We start from the raw sequence: 27,529 nt of genomic DNA on the forward strand, positions 1-27,529 counted from the left end.
AAAATGTCTTAATGGGCAGTTTCCATCATGAAACAAACAAAAAATCCAATAAAAAGCTCACTAGACGTGCTTAACAGAAAAATGAAGGAGATGATGGAATTAAAAACAAAATCAATGAAATTGAAGATAGAATGATAGAAATTGCTCAATCTGAACACACAGAAAGAGGAGTGGAAAGAAAATGAACAGAAGCTCAGAGATCTCTGAGAGCATAATGAAAGCGCTAACATACCTATTACTGGATTCCAAAATGAAGCTGAAAATTTTTCAAGGAAATAAAGGCTGAAACTTTCCCAAGTTTGTCAAAGGGCATAAACTTGCAGATTAAAAAGCTGAGCAAGCCCTAAGCAGTATAACCAAGAGAAATCCATGCCAAGATACAAACTCAAACTTTTGAAAACTAAAGACAAAGAAAAAACCTTGAACACAGCAAGAAAAAAAATGACACTTCATCTGCAAGAGAAAAGCAATTCTAATAACAGCAAGTTCTTATCATAAATTACAGAGGCCATGATTTAAACACTAAAAAAAAAAAAAAAACTGTCAAGCATAAATTACATGCCTGGCAAAATTATGCTTTACAAATAAATAGGAAATAAAAATTTTGCAGACCAAGAAAATCAAGGGAATTTGACACTAGCAGATCTACACTTAAAAAAAAAAAAAAATGGCTGGACTATAAAAAAAATCAAAAAAAAAAAAAAATCAAAATGGAATTCTGAAAAAAGGCTACTGTATGATTCTACTCATACAACATTCTTGAAATTACAAAATTATAGAGATGGCAAACAGATTGGTGATTGCCAGATGTTAGTGATGATAAAGTGATGGGGGAAGGAAATGGATGTTTTTATAAAGGAAGAAAGATCTCCGTGGTGATGGAAGAGTTCTTAACTGCAGTGATGACGACACAAATCTGCACATGTGATAAAAAGCAAGAAGTACACCTGTACCAAGATCAGTTCCTAGCTTTTATATTCTACTCTAGTTATATGAGATGTAACCACTGGAGAATACTTGGTGAAGGTTATAGGGGACCCCTCTGTACTGTCTTTGCAACTTCTTGTAGAACTGTAATTATTTCAAAATAAAAAGTGAACAAAAAATTATGCACTCAATCACTTACCTGGCATGCATCTTTATTTCCTTTCAAGGAACCAGCACATAACATTGTAGGAGTTATGGCATTATTATAAGCTTGGGGTGCATTGCAGATTTTAGCGTCTATGAGATCTACCTGTACTTGCCGAAGATGATTTTGACTGCTACCTAAAGGGGAAAAATTAGACTTCATATTTATATATATACATATATTCTATAAACCTGAAGAAAGTCTTTTATAATTAGTTATTGGATGAGCTGGCACATAGAATCTTAGGAATGTATTTTTTCAGATATAGTGGTATTTGGGAAATGAAGTAGAACTATTTTAAATGAAATGGTTGTATGGCATCACTGACTCGATGAACATGAGTTTGAGTAGGCTCCAGGAGTTGGTGATGGACAGGGAAGCCTGGTGTGCTGCACTCCATGAGGTCGCAAAGAGTCAGACACGACTGAGCTACTGAACTGAACTGACTGATTGGATGAGATGGCACATAGAATCTTAGGAATGTATTTTTTTAGATACAGTGGTATTTGGGAAATGAAGTATAACTATTTTAAATGAAGTTAAAGTGAAGTCTCTCAGTCATGTCCAACTCTTTGTAACCCCATGGACTGTAGCTTACCAGGCTCTGAGGAGCCTCTCAGTCCATGGAATTTTCCAGGCAAGAGTACTGGAGTGGGTTGCCATTTCCTTCTCCAGGGGATCTTCCCAACCCGGTGAAGTTAGGTGCCTAGAAAAGAATCTCAAGTTGCTTAAGTAATTTCTATTTCATTATTAAGCTTAGAAGTTAATTTCAGTAGGGAAAGATGGTGGTTTTATGATTCTCTAATCTTCACAATTGGGTGTAAGTATTAATGATCCCTAATCTCTTATGTGGTTAATACCCTGGTGGCTCAGGTGGTAAAGAATCTGCCTGCAATGTGGGACATCCAAGTTTGATCCCTGGGTCAGGAAGATCCCCTGGAGAAGGGAATGGCAAACCACTCCAGTATTCTTGCCTAGAGAATTCCATGGACAGAGGAGCCTGGTAGGTTACAGTCCTTGGAGTCACAAAGAATATCAGACACAAGTAAGCAACTAACACTCCCACTTCACAATCTTATGTGGTTATTACCCTAGTAAAAATTTCAGACATATTCACTCTTTCAGCCATCTTACCAAGCACCATTACTATAATTGTAGTGATGTACTTGAAAGTAACCTAAAGCATGAAGGAATTTACACATCTTCTAAATTACTTAGTTCCCAAGTAGGACCTGATTGGCTCAGGTCCATATGACCAACCCACCAACATATTTTGGCATAATGGCATTCCATTCTTTAAATGCCTTAGCATACCAAATTAGGTTACTATGATTTGACTTTCTCCTCAGATGCTCACCATCATTTTGCAGTGCTCCAAATCCTGTCACAAACATCTCATCACCAGGGCGGAACTCATGGGATGCATCGGGGAGACAAATTTTGTGTACTGCATTTGTGTAGGGAACAGGCCTGGAAAGCTCTAAGACTGAAATATCATAGTCATGCGATGGATATTTGTATTTTTCATGCACAATTATCCTCCGGAGGGCTCGTCTCATTTTTGGAGGATATATTGTGACTCCAAAAGAAGCAGTCCACCTGGCTGGGTCCTTATACCTGAGGATAAAGTATGAGGAACAAATCCCACTTTACCATGTTACTAATATAATTACTTATATTAAATAATTTAGCACACACATGTCAGAGTAAGTTTCCCTTTTAAAATTATAGTTTCTATGCATAGATACAAATGCTTTCCAATCTAAGGTTCAGGGGTCAGATAAGGTGGAAATACCACTGTGTCATGTTTCTTAGGGCTTCCCGGGTGACTCAGTGGTAAAGAATCCACTTGCCAATGCAGGAAGACACAGGAGATGCAGGTTCAGTTCCTGGGTCAGGAAGATTCCCTGGAGAGGGAAATGGCAACCCATTCCAGTATTCTTGCCTGGAGAATCCTAAGGACAGAGGATCCTGGAGGGCTAAAGTCCACAGGGTTGCAGAGACTTGGGCACGATTGAGCAACTGAGCACACATGCATGTTTTCTTAGCATGTGCACTTCATTCTGCATACTGAGCCACCCACTCCAGATCCTAGGGCCTTTTGATATTTCTGGGCATCAGTGACTCCAATGGACATATGGAAAGCATATCTTGTACAGAATTAGAGAACTGTATGCATTCTGTGTGCACCATGTTGCCTATCCACACATTTCTCTGAAAACCAAAACTGCTACACAATAATTTAACAAAGCATTACTTATCTTGTATACCTCAGGCATTTTGCAATGGGTTGGAAGATTGAATAAAAATTCCTTGAAATATAACTAGTCAATCTATTCAGTTGTATCAATATAATTTGTTACTACCAAATTTCTTCATATTTAATTTTTTCTTAGAATTTCTCCATCAGGATCAAAACAACAGTTCACTTAGCATCTATCTCAGGTAGATATGTAGAATCTACCTGAGAAATGGCTCTTGTTTTTCACACCAAGCTCAATGTCCAGAGATAATTCTCAAAGTCCTGCTTCCTTTGATAAATTACTGTGTAATTGTCAGTGGATAATTTATCTACATGTTCTTTGATACCTTTTTCTATTTATAGACTATAAGACCTCTTACTAACATTTATGTGTTTCCTACTGTCTTGTATCCAACTCTTTGGGACCCTGTGGACCATACAGTCCATGGAATACTCCAGGCCAGAATACTGGAGTGGGTAACCGTTTCCTTCTCCAAGGGATCTTCCCAACCCAGGGATTGAACCCAGGTCTCCCTCATTGCAAGCTGATTCTTTACCAACTAAGCCACTAGGGAAGCCCTTTGTGATAAAACATGCATATACATACGTATGTATGTATATAATCTTTAATTTGTATTAAACTCCTCTCTCATGAGGTATTTCCATCCTACTAAGCCCAATGCACTTTGCTTACCCTTAGTCATTCTCATAGAGAAGGAAATAGAAACCCACTGCTGTATTCTTGCCTGGGAAATCTCATGGATGGAGGACCCTGGGAGGGCTAGAGTCCACGGGGTCGCAAGAGTCAGATAGGACTTAGTGACTAAACCACCACCCCATCCAGTTGTTTTCAAGGTTCCATACTTACGTTCTAAAGCAGTGGGCAGCACTCACAAGCCATGTGTCATTAATTAAAGTTGCTCCACAGCGATGGATCCCATCCCATTGCAGACTAGTTTGCCACGGCCATTCACCCTCTTGTACCTCTGTTCCACCAACAATCCTGAGACTCTGTCCTGGGGTTTTGTTCCTTCGTGTCCCACAACCTGCAGAAGAGAGGATGCATTTGTTAGCAACTGTTTTTACACATCAAACTGTGTTGTGCATGCTTAGCCATGTCCTACTCTTTGCAACCCCATGGGCTGTAGCCCACCAGGCTCCTCCGTCCATGGGATTTCCCAGGCAAGAATACTGGTGTGGGTTGCTATTTCCTTCTCCAGGGGATCTTCCTGACACAGGAATCAAATCCAAGTCTCCTGAATCTCCTGCATTAGCAGGTGGGTTCTTTACCCCTGAGCCAACTGTGAAGCCTGTGTATGTATATACATATGTATATATTTATCTCTATATAGAACAGATTAATATATATTAGTACATATATTAATTGTATGTATATGTATCTAATATTAGTAATAGAATATTGTTTATAATAGAGTTTCTCAATCTTGGCATTTCTGACATTTTCAGATGGATAATTCTTTGTTGTGGGGGTCCATCTTGTGCATCACAGGATGTCTAAAAGGATCCCTGGCCTATACATATTAGATACCAGTAGTATCCCTGTTCCCCAACCATCATGATAACCCAAATGCCACAATAGGACTTAGTCACTTGGGGGGGTCAAAATTGCCCCTGTTTGAGAACTACTGTCTTGTAATTCTGTGTTCATGTATGAGTCTCATATATCTAGTCTCACTGAAGTATAAGCTGCTTTAAGCAAGGATTAAATCATCCATTTTATGTCCCTATTGACTAACACAGCACTGGTATCTAACAAGTTCCCAATAAATACTAGTAGTGAAAAGATATGCCATGTAATAGGATTATTGTTTGGTTTTACATTTAGTTAAGCCTATGAATTAACCAACATTCTGAGCTGGTGAGTAGTGCATTTCATTTCATCTTTTAATATAAAGGTATCGTGTAATTCTGTTAAATATATTCTCAAATCATGGTAGGGTATTCTGCCATAGGGGGAAGAAACACTGTGCCTTGAGTCAGTACCTTTAAAATATGGGTGAAGATATTATTTGTGCTTTCAGTAATTTCATCCACCTATACCCCAGTCCTGTCACTTCAATTCAGTCACTAGTCGTGTCTGACTCTTTGCAACTCCATATACTGCAGCATGACATGCCTCCCTGTCCACCACCAACTCCCAGAGTTTACCCAAACTCATGTCCAAAAAGTCAGTGATGCCATCCAACCATCTCATCCTCTGTCATCCCCTTCCCCTCCCGCCTTCAATCTTTCCCAGCATCAAGGTCTTTTCAAATGAGTCATCTCTTCCCATCAGATGGCCAAAATATTGGAGTTTCAGCTTCAACATCAGTCCTTCCAGTGAACATTCAGGACTGATTTCCTTTAGGATGGACTGGTTGGATCTCCATGCAGTCCAAGGCACTCTCAAGAGTCTTCTCCAACACCTTAAAAGCATCAATTCTTCGGCCCTCAGCTTTCTTTATAGTCCAACTCTCACATTCATACATGACTATTGGAAAAGCCATAACTTTAACTAGATGGACCTTTGTTACAAAGCAAAGTAATATCTCTGCTTTTTAATATGCTGTCTAGCTTGGTTATAACTTTCCTTCCAAGGAGTGAGTGTCTTTTAATTTCATGTCTGCAGTCACCATCTGCAGTGATTTTGGAGCCCGGAAAAATAAAGTCAGCCACTGTTTCCACTATTTCCCATGTATTTGCCATGAAGTGATGGGACCAGATGCCATGATCTTAGTTTTCTGAATGTTGAGCTTTAAGCCAACTTTTTCACTCTCCACTTTCACTTTCATCAAGAGGCTCTTTAGTTCTTCTTCACTTTCTGCCATAAGGGTGGTATCATCTGCATATCTGAGGTCATTAATATTTCTCCCGGCAATCTTGATTCCAGCTTCTGCTTCATCCAGCCCAGCGTTTCTCATGATGTACTCTGCATATAAGTTAAATAAGTAGAGTGACAATATACAGTCTCGACCTACTCCTTTTCCTATATGGAACCAGTCTGTTGTTCCATGTCCAATTCTAACTGTTGCTTCCTGACCAGCATACAAGTTTCTCAAGAGGCAGGTCAGGTGGTCTGGTATTCCCATCTCTTTCAGAATTTTCCACAGTTTGTGTTGATCCACACTGTCAAAGGCTTTGGTATAGTCAATAAAGCAGAAATAGATGTTTATCTGGAACTCTCTTGCTTTTTCGATGATCCAGCGGATGTTGGCAATTTGATCTCTGGTTCCTCTGCCTTTTCTAAAACCAGCTTGAACATCTGGAAGTTCACAATTCACGTATTGTTGAAGCCTGGCTTGGAGAACCCCAGTCCCATAATTGTCAGCAATTTTTATAATATGAGATGAATAACATCAAGATTTTATTTAGTGTGGAGTAGCACTAAGTTTCTGCCTTTAGCTGAAAAATATCGATGTACAAATTACTTCTATACAATCTTTAGAAAGTTTTCATGAGGATATATTGTAGATATCTGCAATCAGAACATTAAGAAATATTTTTGCCTTTTCTTTAACAACTGTACCATTCACTTCTACTACACATCTGCCACAGGCCCCATATATCCATTTCAAAATCCTCCTAGTTTTTATCCTTTTGCAATAAAAGGTACTTCAGAGGTAAGATAAACACCATGAGATGTGCATAAATCAAACTTTATTCTGACCCCATAATACTGACAAAGTAAACTTAAATAATCTAGAATTAACTTTATTCATTCAGGTAATACAATTTTAATAAATGTGTTAAACTTACAATTGTTCAGGAAGTTGTCTGTTTCTGTCTTGTTGATTTCTGAAACACACAGAAATGGTCAATAGAACAGGATCTGCACATCAGAATTTCTAATGCCTCTGAGTACTTAAAATACTAAAGTTTGCTCGATTCCATTAAAAGATAGTATCTCTATGATGTAAAACTTTCAAAAAGCAACACAGTTTATCATAGACATAGTATATTCATTTTCTTGGGGAGAAGGGAGATTTGAACAGTTTCTTAAACTTTAGTGTGGCTAAAAGTCACCCGAAGAGCATCTTTATACTGTAAATTCCTTTTCCTTTTCCCAGTAATTCTGAGTTTGTCCTGAAACCCAGGAATCTGAGTTTTATAGCAGGAAATAGGATGTAGGTAGTTCATAGCTTTTAGGGAGGAAATCTTATTCTAAATCGCAGTATTATTCCCTAAATAATTGACCATTATTTCAGTTTTGTATTATTTGTTTTACCAAACTCATAAGCATAGTTCCGTCTGTACAACATACCCTAGTGCATGTCCATAAATTAGTTCTCACTCCCATTGAAAAACAATGCTGTCCTTTTCTTGGTCTTCTTTTCGCCAAAGTTTTAGCAAGACAATTTATCCTCAAATTGTCATTCAACTCTAGCCAGGGGCTCCTTAGCTCAACAATCAGATCCTAATCCTATCCAAATGCTAAACCAACCAATAGTTACATAAAACTCTCAATACTCAAATTTCCTGATTCAGTATTTCTAATGAATGAATCTATTTTCTTTGAACATGGCAAGATAGGATTTCTAAATGTAAAAAAAAATAATGTTAATTTCTTTAGTATTCAATAGTATTGATTCACAAAAAATCTATTTTCTAGAAAGACTTTTCTGACTTTATTCTGGCTACATTTGGAGAAAATGAAAAAATAAGGGAGAAGTGGCCATTTATTCTCAGTAAATATTTAAAAACACCACCACAAGTCTCCCTATTTCAATATTCTTTATTTCAAGCTTTCCCTAGAGAAAATCTGGGCTTTGCATGTTGATACTATTACAAAAATAAATAAGAGACTCAAAATGGAGTCATTGTGCTAAGTCCCACATCGGTAAGCCAAACTTACCATCTAGCCTAATTGCAGTTTCAACCTATTTCAGGAATACGACTTTTAATCAGTGAATCTGGAATTACCTAGTCAGCACTAGTGAAGTAATCTGTCTGCTGACCCCCATCATCCCCCAAATAAAGTTTCCCTTTCCTGACACAATCCACTTTGCCAGAAAACTTCTTGTCTTCTTCTGGCCATAAAAGTCTTCCATTTAGTATAGCTCCTCGGAGTTCCTGTCTGTCCGCGAAGGCAGAGTGCTGCCCAATCCATAAATCATTAAATAAAGTCAATTAGACCTTTAAATTTAATTCTTTGAATTTCTTTTTTTTTTTTTTTTTAACATACTACTGACAGAGTTGACTTCATGAATGCATGGCTTGTGTATCTGCACCAAGTCCTATACTCAGCATGACCTTGCACTTGGTTTAATGCTCACTGTGTTGAAATTGTTAATAATTGTTTCCTATAATTTGTGTTTGGAAGTGAAGTTTGACAGGATAATTGAGTATGGCATGGGCAGAGGAGATATATACCATGTGTCCATGGATTCATGCTACCCCTTTTGCATGTGTTATTCATGATATCCTATGAACTAAGAATTCCAATGGACCCACAATGTTCAGCAAACTCAAAATGAGTACAAGATAGTGTGTGATGTCTACCACTATATAAACAGAGGTTACTGACAGCCCCAGGAGGCCAAGTTTTCTGTTTGAACCAGAACTTGCTTAGAAAGCTAAAGAAGTAATGGCATTCAAATAAACACAAATGACTAAGGGACCTACCATACCCTTTCTTGTGCCCGTTACTTCTTTGTATTAGCCAAAAGCTTTAGCTGAAAATAATGATATAGAAGGATGTTTTGGTCCTTCCTCACATAAGCTGATGGTAGAGAGCACTGGTAAAATGTACCTGTATCTAGAAAGGAAATAAACAATGTTGAGCTAGACTTCTCTAGCATTTCTTTGGTTCTGGTAACCAAGATGCATGCATGGATAAACTATGAAATACAGTTGTATAATTTTCATGGTTCCAAATAAAAATTAAATGCTTTCATAGTTGCATTTGAAATTGACATTTCACAATATAAAGGTCATCAGCAAAACTCATGCTATTAATTTAAAATTTTGACTCTATCACTTACTGCTGCTGCTGCTGCTAAGTCGCTTCAGTCATGTCCGACTCTGTGCGACCCCATAGACGGCAGCCCACCAGGCTCCCCTGTCCCTGGGATTCTCCAGGCAAGAACACTGGAGTGGGTTGCCATTTCCTTCTCTAATGCATGAAAGTGAAAAGTGAAAGGGAAGTCGCTCAGTCGTGTCCGACTCTTAGCGACCCCAAGGACTGCAGCCCACCAGACTCCTCCGTCCATGGGATTTCCCAAGCAAGAGTACTGAAGTGGGTTGCCATTTCCTTCTCCACTTTTTCATTTAAGATATCATTAATTAACAGATAAAAATACCATGACAAATTAAGAAAAATCATAATCTTAGTACCTTTTACAGCACTGTCTAATTGCTTTTCAGAAGAGTCTCAGACTTTCACTTTTCACTGGGCCCCACAAATTACATACTAATAGCTGGCCCTGACTAGTGGGCTTCCTTTTCTAAGCAAGTAGAGGGACTAACCACCAGGTTTGGTCTCTAGTTACATCTGTCAGCTTTTATATTAGCACTTTTATTCCTTCTTTCTACTTGTGCCTTATTCTGTAGTTTTAGTCCTGCCATATCCAATACTTTATTCACCAGCCACATGTGTCTAGTAAGCTCTTGAAATGTGACTAAACTGAAGTGCATTATAAATATAAAATATACAATCAATTTCAAATCTCATGAAAAATGTTTACATGGACTATTTGTCAATATGAATTACATTGTGAATGCAATGTATTATATGTTACATTATTATTTCAAGAGTAGACAGTTATATGAACTACTTGTTGAAATAGTACTACTTTGGCTATATTGGGTTAAATGCATAAATTAATTAAATACATTTCACATATTTACTTTTACTTTTTTAATGTGGCTACCAGAAACTTTAAGAATATACATGTGGCTAGTACACCATTTCTAGAGACTAACACTGTACTATAGCATATGACTGAGATTTTAACCAATCTTATATTTCCCCTGAGGGTCTTGTATGTTTTTCACTTTCTAGTTTTGAGGATCTATCACTGTTTATCTTGTTCCCTTGCCCTGACAAAATCAAAAAATTTAGATTTTTCAAGTTAGTTATAAAATATACCAAAAATAATTTTTGCCAAAAGATAAGCGATATACTTTTCATTGGCAAAGGGCCTAAGAGAAGAAGCTGCTGCTGCTAAGTCACTTCAGTATTGTCTGACTCTGTGCAATCCCATAGACAGCAGCCCACTGGGCTCCTCCATCCCTGGGATTTTCCAGGCAAGAACACTGGAGTGGGTTGCCATTTCCTTCTCCAATGCATGAAAGTGAAAAGTGAAAGTGAAGTCGCTCAGTCATGTCTGACTCTTAGGGTCCCCGTGGACTGGAGCCCACCAGGCTCCTCTGTTCATTGAATTTTCCAGGCAAGAGTACTGGAGTGGGTTGCCATTGCCTTCTCTGAGAGAAGAAGCTAATAAGGTTTATTAATGACATTTGAATGAAAATGTCATTCAAATCACATTTGATGGCACGAATCTTTCACAAAATCTAAAAATCAGTAGCATATAAGCCATCACACTCAGAACATAAAAAGTAAGCAACAGGAAGAGGAATAAACACACAGAGCCACTTTTTCCATTCACTGGATTCTATAGCTAAAGTGTAAGGCCCAATATAGAAAAAGAATCCAGGCTCACGAGTTAATGACAGACTTGCAGAGGAGATGTAAGTTTAAGGTAGTATTAAAATTTTAACAACTTCATTTGGATCAGTTTAGTCCCAAAGAAGTATTCTGTTGGTGGCAAGACCCCATAATGAAAAACATCCAAAAACTTTTAAAGATTAGTGCCCAAAACCAAAGTTATTCTATGTAAGAGAATTGAATTAGAAGAGATAAACTTACTTTTAATTTCAACTGATTCAGGATCTAATTTAGGGGGTCCTACAGCATCTTGCAGCTTTTCATGTAGAACATGTTGTATTATTTTATTGATGGTTTCAGGGTCCTCAGTAGAAGGAAATCTAAAAATCAGCAGCATATGAGCCAACACTCCATGTTCCTCTTGACTGTGGACCAAAAAAAAAAAAAAGAAAAAAAGAGAGAAATACAGTTTTAAAAGGTTAAGTTCCAAATAAGATTTATGGCAATATCATAGTCTATTTTTTCTTTATAACTCATTTGAAACACAAACACACAGAACAAATCTGTAAATTCAATTTTAAAAGATCTAATGTGTTTTCTTCTATATTTCTGATGCTGGGAAAGATGGAGGGCAGGAAGAGAAAAGGGTGACAGAGGATGAGATGGTTGGATGGCATCACGACTCAGCAGACATGAGTCTGAGCAAACTCTAGGAGACAGTGAAGGACAGGAAGCCTGGCATGCTACAGTCCATGGAGTCAAAGAGTCAGATATGACTTAGGGACTGAACAACAACAACAACAATATTCCTATTGTTTGCCACATTCAAAACTCCCATCTCAGGCTTTCAGCTAGTAGCCTATGATCTTCCTTACCACCACAGGATCTAATTAAATACTTGAGTTATTATCATCAAAAGACAATTTTCTTGTCAACCATCCAAAATTATCAAATAAAATGTATGGTAAATAAGAAACTAACTCTGGCTTTGGCTTTCAGGATTAATTAAATCCAGTGATTTCTCCCAAGTAATCTTCAGGCTCTTCTAAACAACTCTTAATCCTAAAGACATTAGAAAGCTTGACCAAGTCTTGACTTCATGTGATTTTATTTCCACAATAGAGTGTTATTGAGCCTTGGCATTATTTGAATGAATTACTACTTTGGAACCACCCTTGACTACTCTTTCTCATTCTCAGTCTATACTCTACCCCTTCTTTCACAATCACAACCAGTTCCCTTTCAGCCTGGGTGCAATAGGCTGCCACTGTGCTGGGCATCTGAGGAGGGTGAGTCCAAGTGCATGGGCACTTTAAAAGCCATCTCCCAGATAGATACAATTTTGTAGATCTCAACATTTGACTCCTGTTCATTTTCAGAGTTAGATGTTTTGGAGGCTTGTCTCCAGGTACAGGTCCTAAGAGCTGAGGTGCCTGATTTGGGGTTGAAACTTTTCACTCATTAGGGAGAATCTCTGGGTTTGAGATTTTTTTCCTGGTGTGGCAGAATAGGATTTATGGCAAGATTGTGTCCCAGTCTCTCCAACCTGCTTCAGTGTGACTTTCTTCTCATTTGCTCAGTGTGCAGTAGTTACTCAGTAAACCTTTGGGTTTTTGTTGTTGTTGTTGTTTTTGTTTTTTTTGTTTTTTTTTTTTTTAAGAGAAAATTGTTTCTTCTGTGTCTGTAGATTCAGTGAGTCCATGGAAGGAGATGAGGTTTTTTTTTTTTTTTTTTTTTTTTTTGCTGTTTGCTAGGACTTACTTTTTTCTTTTTTTTTTAATTTGTAATATTTATTTTTTTAATTTTATTTTATTTTTAAACTTTACAATGTTGTATTAGTTTTGCCAAATATTGAAATGAATCCACCACAGGTATACCCATGTTCCCCATCCTGAACTCTCCACCCTCCTCTCTCCCCTCCCCTCCCTCTGGGTCGTCCCAGTGCACCAGCCCCAAGCATCCAGTACCGTGCATTGAAACTGGACTGGCGACTCGTTTCATACATAATATACATGTTTCAATGCTATTTTCCCAAATCTCCCCACCCTCTCCCTCTCCCACAGAGTCCATAAGACTGATCTATACATCAGTGTCTCTTTTGCTGTCTCGTACACAGGGTTATTGTTTCCATCTTTCTAAATTCCATATATATGCGTTAGTATACTGTATTGGTGTTTTTCTTTCTGGCTTACTTCACTCTGTATAATAGGTTCCAGTTTCATCCATCTCATTAGAACTGATTCAAATGTATTCTTTTTAATGGCTGAGTAATACTCCATTGTATATATGTACCACTGCTTTCTTATCCATTCATCTGCTGATGGGCATCTAGGTTGCTTCCATGTCCTGGCTATTATAAACAGTGCTGCGATGAACATTGGGGTACACGTGTCTCTTTCCCTTCTGGTTTCCTCAGTGTGTATGCCCAGCAGTGGGATTGCTGGATCATAAGGCAGTTCTAGTTCCAGTTTTTTAAGGAATCTCCACACTGTTCTCCAATCACAGCAGGATCCTCTATGACCCACCTCCCAGAATATTGGAAATAAAAGCAAAAATAAACAAATGGGACCTAATTAACCTTAAAAGCTTCTGCACAACAAAGGAAACTATTAGCAAGGTGAAAAGGCAGCCTTCAGAATGGGAGAAAATAATAGCAAATGAAGCAACGGACAAACAACTAATCTCAAAAATATACAAGCAACTCCTACAGCTCAACTCCAGAAAAATAAATGACCCAATCAAAAAATGGGCCAAAGAACTAAATAGACATTTCTCCAAAGAAGACATACAGATGGCTAACAAACACATGAAAAGATGCTCAACATCACTCATTATCAGAGAAATGCAAATCAAAACCACTATGAGGTACCATTTCACACCAGTCAGAATGGCTGCGATCCATAAGTCTACAAGCAATAAATGCTGGAGAGGGTGTGGAGAGAAGGGAACTCTCTTGCACTGTTGGTGGAGATGAGTTTTTTTCTTCCTGCTTCACCATCTTGAACCAGAACCCCAAAGAATCTTACTCCTCACACATATGCTGCATCAACTTCTGTGCTCCCAAACTGTAGGTAGGAATACCAACTAGAATTCATTTTTGCAAGGTGGTTTATCTATTATAAATTTGATTATCTATCCTCTCTGATGCAGCATGTCTACTCTTAGAAGTTTAATCTTCAAAATACATTCTTTTGGTGCAAGGAGATATGTATACATACAGCATCTTAACTTTATCTTTAAATCAAAAAAATATTGTAACAACCCAAGTGCCCATCAAAAGGGCAATGGCTAAATCAATTTTGACATACACTTGTAGTGAAAAACTATATAGCCAGCTAAATCAATATGCAGTCGTTGGGAAAATATTAAAAGTAAATTACTAACAAGATGTGTTGGGTGGCCATATGCAGGCCAAAGAGTCCTTCCTCCTACTGGGGCTCTTGGTGTCACTGTGACCAGCGAGCTGGACATCTTCATGGGGAACATGACCCTCATCAACGAGGATGTGTATCACCTCTGGCTGGATAGTGATTTGGTGAGTGGCGCGGTGGCCCTGAGGGTGTGCTTTCTGGGGAATCCTGAAGCAGCCCGGTGCCACAGCAGCGATGCTCCAGAGAGACACCATGGACCACTACAGTAATTTCCATGTGCTTGAGCACCTGCTCCATGCACCACCAAATCTGCGGCACCAGATCATCTTCCAGATCCTGCCCTTTTGACAGGCGCTGTTCATCTAGAGGGACTCTGCCTCTAACCAGGCCTTCGTGCAGGAGGCACTGGGCAAGAATCTGTCCAAGGGCACCAAGAAAGACCTGGATGACTTAGGCACGAAAACCGGCATCACCCTCAAGAGCTACTGGAGACAGTCTGACAACTTTAAGCGAGTCTTCAAGGTGGTAGAGGAAATGAAGGGCTCCCCGATCAACAATCAGGAGGAGCTACCCCACACCCCCATGCCCAAGGCCAGGGGCAGCGGCCGGGAGGAGCAACCCCACGTCCAAGGAGCTGTGGCTGCACGGGGGCAGGAGGGCCTAGAGGAGCTATCCCACGTTGAAGGTCAGGAAGGGCGGCGTTTAGGAAATACCCTTCATCCAAGGTAAGGAGCAACGGCTGTGCTTTGCTGGAGCAGTGGTGAAGAGATACCCAACGCCCAAGGTAAGAGAAACCCAAGTAAAATGGTAGGTGTTGCAAGAGGGCATCAGAGGGCAGACACACTGAAATCGTACTCACAGAAAACTAGTCAATCTAATCACACTAGGACCACAGCCTTGTCTAACTCAATGAAACTAAATCATGCCCATGGGGCAACCCAAGACGGGCGGGTCATGGTGGAGAGATCTGACAGAATGTGGTCCACTGGAGAAGGGAATGGCAAACCACTTCAGTATTCTTGCCTTGAGAACCCCATGAACAGTATGAAAAGGCAAAATGATAGGATGCTGAAAGAGGAACTCCCCAGGTCAGTAGGTGCCCAATAGTCTACTGGAGATCAGTGGAGAAATAACTCCAGAATGAATGAAGGGATGGAGCCAAAGCAAAAACAATCTCCAGCTGTGGATGCGACTGGTAATAGGAGCAAGGTCCCATGCTGTAAGGAGCAATATTGCATAGGAACTTGGAATGTCAGGTCCATGAATCAAGGCAAATTGGAAGTGGTCAAACAGGAGATGGCAAGAGTGAATGTCAACATTCTAGGAATCAGCTAACTGAAATGGACTGGAATGGGTGAGTTTAACTCAGATGACCATTATATCTACTACTGCGGGCAGGAATCCCTCAGAAGAAATGGAGTAGCCATCACGGTCAACAAAAGAGTCTGAAATGCAGTACTTGGATGCAATCTCAAAAATGACAGAATGATCTCTGTTCGTTTCCAAGGCAAACCATTCAATATCACAGTAATCCAAGTCTATGCCCCAACCAGTAACCCTGAAGAAGCTGAAGTTGAATGGTTCTCTGAAGACTACAAGACCTTTTAGAACTAACACTCAAAAAAGATGTCTTTTTCATTAGAGGGGACTGGAATGCAAAAGTAGAAAGTCAAGAAACATCTGGAGTAACAGGCAAATTTGGCCTTGGAATATGGAATGAAGCAGGGCAAAGACTAATGGAGTTTTGCCAAGAAAATGCACTGGTCACAACAAACACCCTCTTCCAACAACACAAGAGAAGACTCTACACATGGACAACACCAGATGGTCAACACCAAAATCAGATTGATTATATTCTTTGCAGCCAAAGATGGAGAAGCTCTATACAGTCAACAAAAACAAGACCAGGAGCTGACTGTGGCTCAGATCATGAACTCCTGATTATCAAATTCAGAACTTAAATTGAAGAAAATGAAGAAAACCAGTAGACCATTCAAGTATGACCTAAATCAAATCCCTTATGATTATACAGTGGAAGTGAGAAATAGATTTAAGGGCCTAGACCTGATAGATAGAGTGCCTGATGAACTATGGATGGAGGTTTGTGACATTGTACAGGAGACAGTGATCACGACCATCCCCATGGAAAAGAAATGCAAAAAAGCAAAATGGCTGTCTGGGGAGGCCTTACAAATAGCTGTGAAAAGAAGAGAAGCAAAAAGCAAAGGAGAAAAGGAAAGATACAAGCATCTGAATGCAGAGTTCCAAAGAATGGCAAGAAGAGATAAGAAAGCCTTCCTCAGCGATCAATGCAAAGAAATAGAGGAAAAAAATAGAATGAGAAAGACTAGAGATCTCTTCAAGAAAATTAGAGATACCAAGGGAACATTTCATGCAAAGATGGGCTTGATAAAGGACATAAGTGGTATGGACCTAACAGAAGCACAAGATATCAAGAAGAGGTGGCAAGAATACACAGAAGAACTGTTCAAAAAAGATCTTCACGACCCAGATAATCACGATGGTGTGATCACTCACCTAGAGCCAGACATCCTGGAATGTGAAGTCAAGTGGGCCTTAGAAAGCATCACTACCAACAAAGCTAGTGGAGGTGATGGAATTCCAGTGGAGCTATTTCAAATCCTGAAAGATGATGCTGTGAAAGTGCTGCACTCAATATGCCAGCAAATTTGGAAAACTCAGCAGTGGCCACAGGACTGGAAAAGGTCCGTTTTCATTCCAATCCCAAAGAAAGGCAATGCCAAAGAATGCTCAAACGAATTGCACTCATCTCATACACTAGTAAAGTAATGCTCAAAATTCTCCAAGCCAGGCTTCAGCAATATGTGAACCATGAACTTCCGGATGTTCAAGCTGGTTTTAGAAAAGGCAGAGGAACCAGAGATGAAATTGCCAACATCCGCTGGATCATGGAAAAAGCAAGAGAGTTCCAGAAAAACATCTATTTCTGCTTTATTGACTATGCCAAAGCCTTTGACTGTGTGGATCACAATAAACTGTGGGAAATTCTGAAAGAGATGGGAATCCCAGACCACCTGACCTGCTTCTTGAGAAATCTGTATGCAGGTCAGGAAGCAAAAGTTGGAACTGAACATGGAACAACAGACTGTTTCCAAATAGGAAAAGGAGTACATCAAGGCTGTATATTGTCACCCTGCGTATTTAACTTATATGCAGAGTACATCATGAGAAATGCTGGACTGGAAGAAACACAAGCTGGAATCAAGATTGCCGGGAGAAATATCAATAAGCTCAGATATGCAGTTGACACCATCCTTATGGCAGAAAGTGAAGAGGAACTAAAAAGCCTCTTGATGAAAGTGAAAGTGGAGAGTGAAAAAGTTGGCTTAAAGCTCAACATTGAGAAAACTAAGATCATGGCATCCAGTCCCATCACTTCATGGCAAATGGTTGGGGAAACAGTGGAAACAGTGTCAGACTTTATTTTTCTGGGCTCTAAAGTCACTGCAGATGGTGACTGAAGCCATGAAATTAAAAGACACTTACTCCTTGGAAGGAAAGTTATGACCAACCTAGACAGCATATTCAAAAGCAGAGACATTACTTTGCCAACAAAGGTCCGTCTAGTCAAGGCTATGGTTTTTCCAGTGAGCATGTATGGATGTGAGAGTTGGACTGTGAAGAAGGCTGAGCGCCGAAGAATTGATGCTTTTGAAATGTGGTGTTGGAGAAGACTCTTGAGAGTCCCTTGGACTGCAAGGAGATCTAACCAGTCCATTCTGAAGGAGATCAGCCCTGCGATTTCTTTGGAAGGAATGATGTTGAAGCTGAAACTCCAGTACTTTGGCCACCCCATGATAAAAGTTGACTCATTGGAAAAGACTCTCATGCTGGGAGGGATTGGGGACAGGAGGAGAAGGGGACAACAGAGGATGAGATGGCTGGATGGCATCACTGACTCGATGGACATGAGTCTGAGTGAACTCCGGGAGTTGGTGATGGACCGGGAGGCCTGGCGTGCTGCGATTCATGGGGTCTCAAAGAGTCAGACACGACTGAGCGACTGATCTGAACTGAACTGGTAGACAACACCCAGCAGCAGTTCCTCCTGTTCGAGCGACTGGCCAGGGACTATGCAGCCATTGTCTTCTTTGCCAACAATTGCTTTGAGACAGGGAAGGAAAAAACTGCAGTCTCTGAGCTTTTGGGATTTTGCCTTCTGTGCTGAGTTCATGTTCTCGAACTGGACCCTCGGAGTTGTGGACTCCTGGGTGGATGACATGGATGTGGACTTAGAGGAGGAGAGTCTCCAGGACTTGAAGGAGATCAAACTGCCCTCTGGGGAAAGCTCTGTGTCTTTTCGAAGATGGAAGCCAGGTCCTGGGGGCTGGTGAATGTGGCCTCCAAGCTGACCCACAATAAGGATGTCAGAGACCTGTTTGTGGACCTTGTGGAGAAGTTCATGGAGCCCTGTGGCCCAGACCACTGGCCGTTGAATGATTAATCAGTGTTGTGCATTGGTCCACTCCCTGGATGACTCTCGGCACCAGGCCCTCTGGGAGGGCTACATGGACACCCTCCCACCCTCCTTGGCTGCCTCCTGTGTCTCTATCATGACTGAGGCCACCGCCACACACTGACAATAAAGTTGCCATGACTTTGGAAAAAAAAAAGATGTGTTATTTCTGGGCATGAAACTATTAAAGAGGGGACTTTTGCTTTCTGTTTTTTTGTAATCTTGTGTTATTTGAATTTTACACAATTTTGTGTTGCTTTTGTAATCTGGAAAAATAGAGCTTTAAAGGGATCATTGTTATATATCTCATCCCCCTTTTCATTGCCATAGCACCCCTATACATCCATTACTTACTCTTTTCTTCTTTCCCATAAACTACTCCTCTACTGGCTGGCTGAGAGAGACAAAAACAGCACCTCCCTCTACCCTAGCTATATGATTTACCTCACACCTTCGTATCACAGAAAACCTTCCTGAGTGGGTAAATTACTTTCTACCTCACATTTACTTCATTGCAGTCTACTTCCTCCCCTTCTGTTCAACTGAGTCATTTCTCTACTTGAACATTAATGACTTCCTCATTGACATTTCCCATGAATTCTTTCTAGCCATATTACTTGGTAGCTCAGGAATCTTGTCAATGCTGACCACTCCCTCACTAAAACTTTCTGTTATTAGCTTCAGTGGTGCCTCTCTTGACTCTTTGTTTTGCCTGCTTCCTTCCCTGTCTATTTCCTAGTTTGCTATTTTTCTTCTATTTCCTTAAATATGTCATTCCTCAAGCTTTCTTCACGATCCTTTTTTTTCTTGCCTTACCCCTTTTCTGAGAAATTCTGTTGACACCCACACTTTCTAATACTCTGAGTTGATGTTGAGCAAATTTATGTCTTCAACTCAGTTTCCATTTCCTCCCTTATATTAGACTTATATTTTGGGCTCATAGGATCACTTAGTATCTCAAATCAATATCTCTAAAGACTGACTTTATCTTTCCAACAAATTTGCACATCTTCATATTATGATAACAGAAGAAAGAATAACGAATAGAAAGATTTCTGGGATGAAGGGGTAAACAAATTAGAAAGTGATTCAGAAGATAGAATTGATTGTTGTTTTACAGTTGCTCCATCATGTTTGACTCTTTGCAACCCCATGGACTGCATCACACCTGGCTTCCCTGTCCTTCACCATCTCCCAGAGTTTGCTCAAACTTATGTCCATTGAGTTGGTGATGATATTTAACCATCTTGTTCTCTGTCATCCCCTTCTCCTCCTGCCTTTGATCTTTCCCAGCATCAGAGTCTTTTCCAGTGAGTCAGCTCTGCATCAGGTGGCCAAAGTATTGAAGCTTCAGCTTCAGCATCAGTCTTTCCAATGAATAATGAGGGTTTATTTCCTTTAGGATTGACTGGTTGATCTCCTTGCTGCCCAAAGGGAATCTCAAGATTCTTCTCTACCACAACAGTTCAAAGGCATCAATTCTTCAGCAGTCAACCTTTTTTATTGTCCAGTTCTCACATCCATACATGACTACTGGAAAAACCATAATATTGACTATATGGACCTTTGTAGGCATAGTAATGACTTTGCTTTTTAATACACTGTCTAGGTTTGTCTTTGCTTTAGTTGCAAGGAGCAATAGTTCTTCTCCAGTAGCATATTGGACACCTACTGACCTGAGAGCTTCATCTTTCACTGTCATGTCTTTTTGCCTTTTCATACCATTCATGGGGTTCTTGAGGCAAGAAGCTGAAGTGGTTTGCCATTCCCTTCTCCAGTAGGCCACATTTTATCAGAACTCTCCCCCATGACCCATCCATCTTGGGTGGCCCTACATGTCATGACTCATGGTTTCATTGAGTTAAGCAAAGTTGTGATCCATGATTCAGGTCTTCATTCTGTCTTCCCTCTGATGGATAAGATGCTTGTGCAAGTTTCTTGATGGGAGAGACTGGCTGTGGAGAAAACTGGGTCTTGTTCTGGTGGGCAAGGCTATGCTCACTAAGTCTTTAATCCAATTTTCTGCTGATGGTTGAGGCTGTGTAATGGCAGAAATGAAAGAAGCCTACACCTTGGAAGAAAAGCTATGACAAACTTAGACAGCATATTAAAAAGCAAAGATATTACCTTGCTGACAAAAGTCTGTAAGGTCAAATCTATGGTTTTCCCAGTAGTCATGTATGGATATGAGAATTGGACAATAAAGAACGCTGAGCATCAAAGAACTGATGCTTTTGAACTGTGGTGTTGGAAAAGACTTTTGAGAGTCCCTTGGAATGCAAGATCAAACCAGTCAATCCTAAAGGAAATCAGTCCTGAATATTCACTGGAAGGACTGATTCTGAAGCTGAAGCTCCAATCCTTTGGTCACCTGACGCAAAGAGCTGATTCATTGGAAAAGACCCTGATGCTGGGAAAGATTGAAGGAAGGATGAGAAGTGGACAACAGAGGATGAGATGGTTGGATGGCATCACTGACTCGATGAACATGAATTTGAGCAAGCTCCAGGAGTGGGTGAAGGACAGGGAAGCCTGGTGTGCTGCAGTCTATGTGGTCACAAAGAGTTGAACACAACTGAGTGACTGAACTGAACTGTACTGAATGGCAATAATGGTCACCTCCTTCAAAATGATTTATGCCAGCATGCCAGGCCTCCCAGAACTGTTGTAGTCAGTTCCCCTGACCCCACGACAGGCCACTGTTGACCCACACCTTCCCTGGAGACTCCCAAGCACACACAGGCAAGTCTGACTCATTCTCTTATGATGTCACTGCTCCTTTCTCCAGGGTCCTGGTGCACACAAGGTTTTATTTGTGTTCTCCAAGAGTCTCTGTTTCCCCAGTCCTGTAGAATTGGTAGAACTTAGTTATTCATGAAGTTCAAGGGGCCCAGGAAAGGGAGGAGCATGGGTGACTTCCAGGTTTCTTATTAGCATAATTAGGTTTTTCTTGAGTTTGAGAATTTTCTGTGAAACACCCACATGGAAGTGTGCATGGGCAAACATATATTTCTAGAACCAGGACAAAAATTTAGACTGGAGATAGAAACTTGGATTTCCATAGCCTAGGAAACCATGGTGTGAGTGAATGAAATCCCCTTGAGAGAATGAAAATTTGATAACTGGAGAAGCAGATAAAGATCCAAGAAAAAGGAATATTTTGAACATCAAAGAGTATGGAATTTTCAAGAGAAAGTGGGCAACTAAGTAACAGGTTGATGAGCAACTTGGAGCTTTTGTCATTGAAACACTGTTGGAAATAGCAGCTATTTTATTCTGGAAATTACAAATAATTCGTATGAAGATAATACTTTATTTTAAGATCCTCCTATATTATTTTGTTTTAAATGTTATGCCTTGGATTCTATTTATTGATGGTTGATGAAATTGAAGAAAGTGAAGAAAACCACTAGACCATTCAGGTATGACCTAAATCAAATCCCTTGTGACTATACAGAGGAAATGAGCAACAGATTTAAGGGACTAGATTTGATAGAGTGCTTGATGAACTGTGGACAGAAGTTCCTGATATTGTACAGGAGATAGGAATCAAGACCACCCCCAAGAAAAAGAAATGCAAAAAGCACAATGGCTGTCTGAGGAGGCCTTACAAATAGCTGCGAAAAGAAGGGAAGTGAAAAGGAAAGGAGAAAAGGAAAGATATGCCCATTTGAATGCAGAGTTCCAAAGAATAGCAAGGAGAGATAAGGAAGACTTCCTCAGCGATCAATGCAAAGAAATAGAGGAAAAAAACAGAATGGGAAAAACTAGAGATCTCTTCAAGAAAATTAGAGATACCAAGGGAACATTTCATGCAAAGATGGGCTCAGTAAAGGACAGAAATGGTAGGGACCTAACAGAAGCAGAAGATATTAAGAAGAGGTGGCAAGAATACACAGAAGAACTGTTCAAAAAAGATCTTCATGACCCAGATAATCATGATGGTGTCATCACTCACCTAGAGCCAGACATCCTGGAATGTGGAGTCAAGTGGCCCTTAGGAACCATAACTACGAACAAAGCTAGTGGAGGTGATGGAATTCCAGTGGAGCTATTTCAAATTCTGAAAGATGATGCTGTGAAAGTGCTGCACTCAATATGCCAGCAAATTTGGAAAACTCAGCAGTGGCCACAGGACTGGAAAAGGTCAGTTTTCATTCCAATTCCAAAGAAAGGCAATGCCAAAGAATGTTCAAAGTACCACACAATTGCACTCATCTCACATGGCTAGTAAAGTGATACTTAAAATTCTCCAAGCCAGGCTTCAGCAATACGTGAACCGTGAACTTCCAGATGTTCCAGCTGGTTTTAGAAAAGGCAGAGGAACCAGAGATCAAACTGCCAACATCTGCTGGATCATTGAAAAACAAGAGAGTTCCAGAAAAACATCTATTTCTGCTTTATTGACTATGCTAAAGCCTTTGACTGTGTGGATCACAATAAACTGTGGAAAATTCTGAAAGAGATAGGAATCCCAGACCACCTGACCTGCCTCTTGAGATATCTATATGCAGGTCAGGAAGCAATAGTTAGAACTGGACATGGAACAACAGACTGTTTCCAAACAGGAAAAGGAGTACATCAAGGCTGTATATTGTCACCCTGCTTATTTGACTTATATGCAGAGTACATCATGAGAAACGCTGGGCTGGAAGAAGCACAAGCTGGAATCAAGATTGCCAGAAGAAATATCAATAAGCTCAGATATGCAGATGACACCACCCTTTAGGGCAGAAAGTGAAGAAGAACTAAAGAACCTCTTGATGAAAGTGAAAGTGGAGAGTGAAAAAGTTGGCTTAAAGCTGGACATTGAGAAAACTAAGATCATGGCATCCAGTCCCATCACTTCATGGCAAATGGATGGGGAAACAGTGGAAACAGTGTCAGACTTTATTTTTCTGGGCTCCAAAGTCACTGCAGATGGTGACTGCAGCCATGAAATTAAAAGACATTTACTCCTTGGGAGGAAAGTTATGACCAACCTAGACAGCATATTCAAAAGCAGAGACATTACTTTGTCAACAAAGGTCCGTCTAGTCAAGGCTATGGTTTTTCCAGTTGGCATGTATGGATGTGATAGTTGGACAATAAAGGGATCTGAATGCTAAAGAATTGATGCTTTTGAAATGGTGTTGGAGAAGACTCTTGAGAGTCCCTTGGACTACAAGGAGATCCAACAAGTCCATCCTAAAGGAATTCAGTCCTGAATATTCATTGGAAGGACTAATGTTGAAGCTGAAACTCCAATACTTTGGCCACCTGATGGGAAGAGATGACTCATTTGAAAAGACCCTGATGCTGGGAAAGATTGAGGGCAGGAGGAGAAAGGGAAGACAGAGGATGAGATAGTTGGATGGTATCACTGACTCCATGGACATGGGTTTGGGTGGACTCGGGAGTTGGTGATGGACAGGGAGGCCCGGCATGCTGCAGTTCCTGGGGTCACAAGGAGTCGGACACGACTGAGTGACTGAACTGAACTGAACTGATGAACAGATCTGAGATCTTAAATATTTATAGCAAAAAAAAAAAAAAAAAAATGAGTAAAATGAAAAGAAAGAAATATAGTAGGAAGGAGTACCAAGAAGAGAAAATAAAAAATCTCCTTTACTACGCTATTTTACATAGGACACTTATTTGTTATTAAACCAAGAGATGTGGCTTAGGTCCGTATTTGTTCTAACTAGTTTCCTAAAATCAAACAAGTCAAAAAACCCAATTCTATAATACAGCCACCGATAACACTTAGAATCTGCCTGCAGTGTAGGAGACCTGGGTTTGATCCCTGGTTTGGGAAGATCCCCTGGAGACAGGAAAGGTTACCCACTCCAGTATTCTCACCCGGAGAATTCCATAAATTATACAATCCATGGCATTGCAAAGAGTCAGACATGACTGAGAGCCTTTCACTTTCATTTTTCCCTCAAAATCATCTTGCAAATTCTTTCTTTTGGATTTAAAGAATGAGTAAGGCACATTGTAACCCACGACTTAACACAGAACAGATACAAAATTAATCTGTTAAATTATATCACATATGAACAATTCAAACTATTTTTTACTGACCAGATTAACAGCTTTAGCTTCAAATTATAATCAGAAGTCAGTACTTTAGATCTACATACCTGAACTTGATAATGTGAGACTTGACAAATTTTCCCCTCAATGAAGATTTATGAAATGCATTTTTTACCTGTTCCAAAAATATTCAAAATATGTCAGTAAGGATAATTTTCTAAAATTCTGCAAACTGATTCAAAGCTTAAAACATTTTTAAAAACAAAACACACTGACCGACATTCCACAATTGCTGAACTTGAGGAGTCTCTTTTTGTACTCTGTTCAGTGATTTCAACTGAACTCTGACTTAAGAATTATATGAGCTGGAGAACCATAGGAGGGGGCTAGGAGTGATGTCTGCTGTGCTACACTTGGAAAGAGATAAAAGAGAGTAAATAGACTGGGTTTTGAAAAGCAAGAGAAGTATTCACTCTATGAGATAGAGACTTTACTGTAGGTAGACAAAGGAAATGGAAAAAACTGTGGCAGGTGGTAGGTCATAAATTCAATCCATGGCCTCACCATCCTGAACACACTGGGTCTCATCTGATCTCAGAAGCAGAGTTAGGCTAGGTTAGTACTTGGAAGAGATAATGAATGTGAGAATGAATGCATAACGGTGTCACATGGTTCTCAAACCTAGTGAAAAATATTACCAAATATCCCTTCATAATCTACACCCAATTCAGCACTCAAGATGCTCTTAGGAAGGCTCAGATGAACTGGGATACATAGCCGATGGTGTGTGTGTGTTAGTTGCTCAGTTGTGTCCGACTCTTTGCAATGCCATGGACTATAGCCTGCCAGGCTCCTCTGGCAATGGGATTTTCCAGACAAGAATACTGGAGTGGGTTGCCATTTCCTTCTCCAGGGGATTTTCCCAACCCAGAGATCAAACCTGGGTATACTGTTTTGGCAGGCAGATTCTTTACCACTGAGCCACCTGGGAACCAAACACAGATACTACGGGCTGGTGACTAATTGACAATGAGCCTTTTTATTCTTTCTTACATTTTGTTTGACTTCTGACTTTGTTCCCAAGGACAGTTACTTCAATTATGAATAAATCAGCACAATTCAATTGAGCCCTCTAATGACAGCATTCATTTGGAAATAAATTTAAAGGTTTTTTTTTAATCACATAACTTCAAAATTAATTGTTTTGAAGAGTACTAGAGTCCTATTTATATTCCTTTATGTTTTGTTTTTGTTTTTGTTTTTGTTTTTTTATATTTATAGTTTTTTTTTTCTCTCTAATTTTATTTTATTTTTAAACTTTACATAATTGTATTAGTTTTGCCAAATATCAAAATGAATCCGCCACAGGTATACATGTGTTCCCCATCCTGAACCCTCCTCCCTCCTCCCTCCCCATACCATCCCTCTGGGCCATCCCAGTGTACCAGCCCCAAGCATCCAGCATCATGCATCGAACCTGGACTGGCAGAAAACAAGAAAAACAGTTGCATTTTTACTTAATATATTTACTTCCATTTCCTTTCCTTTACTATATATTACATTTATATTACATTATTTTTATATATAATACTATATATTACATTATACTTTACTATATATTACATTTCATTTCCTTTACTATATATTACATTTCCTTTTGTTTACAATATATTACATATTTTATATATATATACTTAAAATATGTATGTATGTGTGTGTATATATATATACACACACACATACATATCTTTAAGCAGATATATTTCCTTAAAAAGAGCTTATTTGATATTTCCCTGATTTGGTGTTTACAAATACAAATTCAACCAAGATTTGATCTCCTCAGCAAAGTATCCAAATCCCTAGGCTTCTAATTTACCAGACAGTTTCCAGGTGGACCACTGCCATTCTGTTCTCTCTCAGGATATTGGAAAACAGTTTGGGAATTTTCTAGTCTAGTGGCTTAATTTTCACATAAGGGAATTTTTCCAGAATGGCAAAGAGATGTGCCAAATGACACATCATTGGCTAGTAGATGGTCCTAGAAGTAGGTGTCCCAGCTCCTAGTTTAGGGTGCTTTTCATCACATCATTTCACAAATAACCTCACAGACTATCAGGAAACTTCCAAAGTATTCTCTAAGTAGTCTGACAATGATAAGTCTTCACCCAGGCTCTTGCTCTTTTGGCCTATACTGCTAAGTTTTCCCAGGTGGTGCTAGTGGTAAAGAACCCGTCTGGCAATGCAGGAGACGTAAGAGATGTGGGTTCGATCTCTGGGTTGAGAAGATGCCCTGGAGGAGGTCACAGCAACCCACTCCAGTATTCTTGCCTGGAGAATCCCACAGACAAAGGGGCCTGGTAGGCTATGGTCCGCAAGGATCACTAAGAGTCAGACATGACTGAATCGACTTAGCATGCATGCCTAGTTTTCCACTATTTATAATATTTCATTTATTCCTCAGGATACATGTTGATGACCTAAGGATAAAGATGAATATCCAAGGATTTCCTATAGATTTATGTACTAAAAACTTGTCCAAGGTTGGATACTTTTTAGTACTAAAATACTACTCAAGTACGTGTCTGAATAGTTTCAATCTTGTGTCTTCTGCTAAAGGTCTCTTCTTGAGGAAATCAATGACACAACAACCATATTTTGGGTC

The 27,529-nt window shown here is 39.7% G+C and overlaps 1 protein-coding gene and 1 pseudogene across 1 annotated transcript in view; one reads left to right on the forward strand and one right to left on the reverse strand.

Annotated features, from left to right (window-relative positions):
• Positions 1–27,529, reverse strand: part of LOC113894637 (transmembrane protease serine 11E-like) — a 52,975-nt gene that overhangs the window by 5,681 nt on the left and 19,765 nt on the right. Inside the window, exons 4-9 of the mRNA XM_027545309.1 lie at positions 24,975–25,042; positions 11,242–11,405; positions 7,131–7,169; positions 4,243–4,420; positions 2,490–2,749; positions 1,127–1,269 (exon numbers count right to left, since the gene is read on the reverse strand). Of these exons, the coding sequence (XP_027401110.1) occupies positions 1,127–1,269; positions 2,490–2,749; positions 4,243–4,420; positions 7,131–7,169; positions 11,242–11,405; positions 24,975–25,042 (852 nt within the window). The remainder of the gene's footprint in view (positions 1–1,126; positions 1,270–2,489; positions 2,750–4,242; positions 4,421–7,130; positions 7,170–11,241; positions 11,406–24,974; positions 25,043–27,529) is intronic.
• Positions 14,265–18,954, forward strand: LOC113894760 (annotated as a pseudogene).

The sequence above is a fragment of the Bos indicus x Bos taurus genome, chromosome 6 (assembly GCF_003369695.1).
Source record: "Bos indicus x Bos taurus breed Angus x Brahman F1 hybrid chromosome 6, Bos_hybrid_MaternalHap_v2.0, whole genome shotgun sequence".
In the NCBI taxonomy this organism is placed as follows: Eukaryota; Metazoa; Chordata; class Mammalia; order Artiodactyla; family Bovidae; genus Bos; species Bos indicus x Bos taurus.